Genomic DNA, 6,717 nt, shown 5'->3' with positions numbered 1-6,717 from the left:
ATCATCTTCCGGCAAATTTTATTAGATTCGCCGGAATGTTTCCGGCAAAATTCCATGGTTTTACCAGGCCCTTATCCGAGCACTTGGTGCACGATGTTTATCTTCCTCCGGTCATTACTGGAGAGGCGCAATCATTTTTGAAGCCACCTTGGCCTGGAGACTATAACAACGCTTCAATCTTTCATCTATTGTCGGCAAAATCTGTTAGGGTCCCTTCTATGAGAAGACAATATGGACATGAGGAAACTATGATTACAGTGAGAAATCTAAGTGTGTTACAGTTACCTTCGTTCACTGATTATTATCCTTTAGAAGTTTGGCGGTGGGGTATCACTGAGAATGACGGCTTCTACTCGATTCTGGTCAGATGTTATCTTGTCTTGTTCGGAGTAGTTTCGGCTTGGTTCAACATATATCCTGTTTGGGATGGCAACAATAAAGCTCCATCGTCTAAGGGTGGATGGAACACACAGAAGACTAATAGGTTAACATACCGGAGTCAAAAGGAGAGTACTATAGAGTCTAAATTATTATCAAGAACACGGATACGGACGAATTGGTACCGTGTCATTCTTCAAAGCATGTCCCGAATACAATGGGTTTACTGTATGATATGGAAAAAGAAAAAAATGTCAATATGGCATACCTATCATATCAGAGTGAGACGAATTCTCGAGAAGGAAAATAACAGATCACATGCTCTGTTAGCGTGTAAGGCTTACTGCAAAAGAAAACAACGTCAACCTTCACTTCTACAAATGATTTGTCTTCAGCATATGTCGCATATTTCTGTTTATGTAATAAATTGTATTTCGTTGCTTTGTATACGATTCTACAACTCTATTTTCAGTTCGGTATATCAATAAAATCTGTTCAGACGTTAAAAAGAAAAAAGAAGTGTGATTAGGACATATACATATTCTACACGAAAGATTTGCGGCAGTTACTTCAATAAAATAGACAGAGATACTTTTGCAGTCGTACTATTATTTTCCCAAAAGTAATAACTACGTCTTCTTCCCGATTACCAAAAAGAGCTTAAAGATTCGCGACGAAGCAACACAACAAACCGTATCTATCGCCCTCTTGTTCTGTAAGGATATGATCTTCGCTTTTCTTTAAACTCTCGATAAGCTCTGTTTCTTCACCTATTTAGCCCCTTCTCTGCTAGGGTTTACTTCAATGAATCTTGAATTTGGATCTTGTTTCAGTTCTTTTACTGGAATCAGAAAAGTTTAATGAGTCTTAGTGTTAGTGATGATGCTCTGATTGTCAAGGTTTTCCGTTTTCAGGTTGAACAAGAAGAACCAAAGTACTTCCCACTGATAATTGAAATCTTGAGTGTTCTTGAAAGAAGAAGAAGACGATGCAGAGGGTTAGGGTTTCATCCCAAAGAGCAGCTGTGCACAAGCTTGGCGATTCTCAGATGACACTGTCTCCCAAATTCAGAGTAGCTGCCTCGGTTCAATCACCATTGTTCGATAGATCATCGGAACAAGAACTGTCTCTTACCGGAGAACCGTTGATTCCCGGTTTACCAGATGATGTCGCTCTTAACTGTCTCTTGCGGGTTCCCGTCGAAAGCCACGTCTCGAGTAGATCCGTCTGCAAGAGATGGCACTTCTTGTTCTGTGCTAAAGAGACCTTCTTCGCTAGGCGCAAGGAGTTCGGTTTTAAAGAACCGTGGCTGTTCGTTGTCGGGTTTAGTAGATGCACAGGGAAGATCCAGTGGAAGGTTTTGGATTTGAGGAACCTCACTTGGCACGAGATCCCAGCGATGCCTTGTAGAGACAAAGTGTGTCCTCACGGGTTTAGATCGGTCTCAATGCCAAAGGAAGGCACTATGTTTGTCTGCGGAGGAATGGTTTCTGATTCTGATTGTCCTCTTGACTTGGTGTTGAAGTACGACATGGTAAGGAACCACTGGACAGTCACTAACAAGATGATAACGGCTAGATCGTTCTTTGGTAGTGGTGTGATAGACGGGAAGATATACGCAGCTGGAGGAAACTCTGCGGATATGTTCGAGCTCGACACTGCAGAGGTTTTGAACCCTTTGGATGGGAAGTGGCGGTCTGTTTCCAACATGGTTACACAGATGGCGTCTTACGACGCAGCGGTTTTAAACGGGAAGCTTTTGGTGACGGAAGGATGGTTATGGCCCTTCTTTGTATCCCCTAGAGGTCAGGTTTACGACCCGAGGACGGATCAGTGGGAGACGATGGCTATGGGGTTGCGAGAAGGATGGACGGGGACGAGTGTGGTGATTTATGATCGGTTGTTTATAGTGTCGGAGTTGGAGAGGATGAAGATGAAGGTTTATGATTCGGTTACGGATTCATGGGAGACGGTTAACGGACCGGAGTTGCCTGAGAAGATTTGTAGACCGTTTGCGGTTAACTGTTATGGGAACAGAGTGTATGTGGTTGGTCGGAACCTTCATCTTGCGGTTGGGAGTATTTGGAGGTCGGAGAGTAAGTTTGGTGTGAGGTGGGAAGTGGTGGAGTCGCCGGAGCGTTATGGGGATTTAACTCCGTCCAATTCTCAGATTCTTTTTGCTTAAAGGAGGTGGATGATGAATCTGTTTGGTTTGTGAACCATATATGTGTTTGTAAAAGTTAAATTGTATCAGTGTCATGGTTATGTTTGGGCTCTTGTATTATATCCATAAGCGTGTATAATCTGTGTCTGTTATAAGTGATAAATAATACTTATGTTTCGAACATGTAAAGTTTTAAACTCAGTTTTAGTTTCAAAATAAGCATCATTTTAAGATTTAATTCGCTATTTGATATGCAAACAACTAATTTGTCTCAACCTTATTTTACATAAAAATTCGTAGAAATATAATCTTATCTATTAATTTAGAATTTGATTTTTTATCTACCGGTAAAAGTTGTCATTAACTTCGGATCTATCGATTAAAACACATGATTACTTATATTAAAATACAAGTATGTGCATATTGTTTACATATTTGCATATTCGTTGGGTTTGGTGTGATATCTTGCATATTTGCATTGTTTTAACCATCCATTTTGTACGTATTGATCATATAGATTAGAAATTAAGCATCTTTAGGATCCATATTGCATTCATATGTATTTATCAGGTATTGAAGTATCCTATGGAGTGATCGGAGGTGTTTAGAACCATTGTGGTCCAAGAGGAGATGGAAAATGAAGTTGGTTCGAGTTCGGGCGAGTACGACGCGGGTTGAAGCACCCCGAGCTCACCTACCCGCGTAGCCAAAGCAAGAAGAGGCGACGAAGAGCCCCAACGCGGGTTGAAGGCACACAGGATCACTCACCTGCGTGCACGGAGCTGGAGAAGCGAGACGATGCCTTGACGCGGGGAGAACGACGCGGGATCCGTTACCCGCGCGCATGAAGAAGCAGCATCATCGACGGTCTGACGGGGGGTAAGTGACGCGGGGCGAGCTACCCGCGAGCATGAATTGCAGCCGCTCGACGCTCCAACGCGGCTTAGGGTCGCGCGGGTTGTAGCCGTCGACTTCTACCCGAGTCGAGACTTATCCTTAGTCAATTTTAAACATTTTTAAGGGTTTTTTAGACTTTTTAATGGAAACCATTAGTTTTTTTTGGAATTGTATAAATACCCGTATTATCCCAAAATTGAGACTTATCTTGTTTTCTATCCAAACACAAAATCTTTTGGGTAAAAGATTTAAACTTTAACATCTTTTCATCTTGAAATCTTGTGTTTGCTTGATTATCTCGATCACTAATCATGATTAACACCAGATCATCATTGATTCTTGGGTTTATCATGACAATTAGTGAGTAGTCATGTTTGGATTCATGGGTTAGGATGATTAGGATGATTAAGTGATGATCTAGAATGTTTAGAATATATTAATATGTTTCCTTGCTTGATTGAGTGATCTTAATGCTAATCTAGAGTTGGCCATTTCAGATTAGAAACCTAGACATTTCATTGCCTGAAAGGTGTTCGATGAAATGTCTGAGCCAACTCAACATGCTCTTAACTTACCCTACCAAAGACATTTGATGTTAGGGGAGTTTTGATAGTTGTATGATATGTTCTTAATGATTGCTTGACTGACACAAACCAAAGATATTTGATGTTTGATCAATGAGAGCAAATGAACATTTATCTCGATAAAAAACTTGCTTAGAATTGTTATCTAGACTTAGGGAAATGTGTTGATTGAAACCTTGTCATTTTAGATTGAATCTTAATCATTTGACATCAAATTCCTATACCCATGTGTCCTTCTTTATCTATTTGATTGAAAGTTGCTAATTAGTAGCGTTAGAACCTTGTTAGCTTGATTGAATCACCTTATCACTTGATTGCACTTAGATTAAGCTTGAACCTGCATTCTCTTTGCATCAAAATAATTGAAATTGATTGACATCTTAATTACTATAATGATTTGATTATTGGACCTCTGAAAAGTCCATTTCAAATTTGGCGCAGTTGCCGGTTCTAAGTTGTTTTTGACATTGAGATTTGGTCCTTACTTGAGACTAAGTCTTATTATTATATCTAGTTGATACTCTCTCCTAGCCCTTTTGTATCTCAGGTGCATGAACTTGCGGAGCAGAGGTCCAACGGATCTAGTTCCAAGAGTTGAAGACATTAGAGCACTTGAAAGGGAGATTGAAAGGAGAAGAAGAGAAGAAGAGCAACATGCTCACCTAGACAGATTGAGGTTTATGATGGATCAACATCAGAATCAGCCTCAAGATGGAGAGGGCATTGGCAAAGGAGCTGCCAACCTTAGGCCACAACACCCACAGCGCCAAGCAAGAGCTATTGGCACACATGATGAGCCCAATATCCATGGGCATAGAGCTGGCATCAGAGCACCAGCTGTGGAAAACAACAACTTCGAGATCAAGTCAAGCTTGATAAACATGATCCAGAGCGACAAGTACCATGGTCTTGCCTTGGAGGATCCACTAGACCACTTGGATAACTTTGATAAGCTGTGTGGAACAACAAAGATCAATGGTGTCTCTGAAGATGCATTCAAGCTCAGGTTGTTTCCATTCTCTTTGGGAGGCAAAGCTCACACATGGGAGAAGAGCTTTTCAAGAGACTCAATCACCACATGGGATGAATGCAAGAATGCTTTACTCAATAAGTTCTTCTGTACTTCAAGAATTTCTAAGCTAAGGAATGAAATCTCTGGATTTCATCAAAAGACTCTTGAAGGCTTTGGAGAAGCATGGGAAAGGTTCATCAGCTACATCTCTCAATGTCCTCATCATGGCTTCAATATGGAGAGTTTGCTTAGTACTTTCTACAGAGGTGCTTTGCCAAAGTTTAGAAGCCAACTTGATACTGCTAGCAATGGTTTGTTCTTGGGGAGAACTGAAGCAGATGCTTTGGAGCTTCTAGAGAATATGGCTAAGAATGATTCAGTCTACAGTGATGAGCCTGATAGAAGCAACATAGGCAGTGGAGGTGATGATACAAACACCAAGAAAGAGTTAAAAGCTTTACAAGACAAGCTGGATATGCTTCTCTTGGATAGCAAGGAGACAATGAAATCCATCACCCTTAGGAGTGGTAAACAGTTGCCTCCTAGAGATCTCATTAGGGATAATGAGAATCAAGATGGGGAGGTGGTCATCAATGTGGTTGATGATGTAGTTATTGTGGATGAGAAAACCAATGTAGAGATCTTGGAGAAGATAGTTGAAGCTAAAGGAAAAGAAAAGTTGGAGAAGAGAAGAAGGTTGTGAAAAAGAATGAAGCTGCTACTTCATCAAAAGGAGCTCCATTCATTCTTCCTCCATATGAAGCAAAACTTCCCTTTCCTGGTAGATTCAAGAGACAACTTTTGGAGCAATACAAGGCCTTGTTTGAGAAGCAAATGAGTGAAGTTCAGATTACTATGCCCATTAATGATGCCTTCATGCTAGTGCCTCAGTACATCAAGTTCCTCAAGGATGCTGTAGCCAAGAAGAAGAAAGAGATGGAAGGGATGGTAGTTCTCACCCATGAATGCAGCGCCATTATACATCGGCTAACCATCCCCAAGAAGCTTGAAGATCCAGAAAGTTTCACACTACCTTGTGCCATTGGGCAATTGGCTTTTGAAAAGTGTCTATGTGATTTGGGAGCAAGTGTGAGCCTTATGCCTCTCTCCATTGCTAAAAGGCTTGGGTTTACACAATACAAGAAGTGTAGACTCTCTCTTGTGCTAGCTGATCGCTCAGTGAAGATTCTCATTGGTATCCTAGAAGATCTCCCTGTTATGGTTGGAAATTGTGAGATTCCTACATATTTTGTGGTGTTGGAGATGGATGAAGAACCAACAAATCCTTTGATATTAGGGAGACCTTTCTTGACTACAACAGGAGCTGTTGTGAATGTTAAGGAAGAGAAGATTGATCTTCATCTTGGCAAATAGAACATCTTGCATTTTAACATCAAGCAGGTGATGAAGAAGCCCACTACCCAAAGCCAAGCATTCTACATTGAGGAGATGAAAACTTTAACTGAAGAGTATTTGGAGGAATTAGCTATTGAGGACTCTCTTCAACATGCCATAACAGTTGATAGAGAGACTCAATTGATAGAAGATGAGGAGAGTGCAAGGTATGTGAGGATGCTAGACTGCCACAAGGAGAAAAGTGGAGAAGACAACTTTATAGAGCTTCCACAAGAAGTTCAACACTACAGGAAATGTGGTTAGTAATAGCGGACGAAAAGCGCTAT

At 40.9% G+C, this 6,717-nt stretch overlaps 2 protein-coding genes across 2 annotated transcripts; both read left to right on the top strand.

Annotated features, from left to right (window-relative positions):
* Positions 1 to 933: 933 nt before the first annotated feature.
* LOC106343516 (F-box/kelch-repeat protein At1g30090) lies at positions 934 to 2,743 on the top strand. The gene is made up of 2 exons (XM_013782754.1): positions 934 to 1,093; positions 1,293 to 2,743. The coding sequence occupies exon 2, from the start codon at positions 1,367 to 1,369 to the stop codon at positions 2,561 to 2,563; it is 1,197 nt and encodes a 398-aa protein (XP_013638208.1). The 5' UTR covers positions 934 to 1,093; positions 1,293 to 1,366; the 3' UTR covers positions 2,564 to 2,743.
* Positions 2,744 to 4,706: 1,963 nt separating this feature from the next.
* On the top strand, positions 4,707 to 6,409 carry LOC106344716. The gene is made up of 2 exons (XM_013784035.1): positions 4,707 to 5,731; positions 5,821 to 6,409. Exons 1-2 carry the CDS (start codon positions 4,707 to 4,709, stop codon positions 6,407 to 6,409), a joined length of 1,614 nt encoding a protein of 537 aa, XP_013639489.1.
* The last annotated feature ends 308 nt before the right edge of the window (positions 6,410 to 6,717 follow it).

Source organism: Brassica oleracea, chromosome C5 (genome assembly GCF_000695525.1).
Source record: "Brassica oleracea var. oleracea cultivar TO1000 chromosome C5, BOL, whole genome shotgun sequence".
NCBI lineage: Eukaryota > Viridiplantae > Streptophyta > Magnoliopsida > Brassicales > Brassicaceae > Brassica > Brassica oleracea.
Note: the sequence above shows the minus strand (reverse complement) of the source record. Positions and strands in the feature narration are given on the sequence as shown.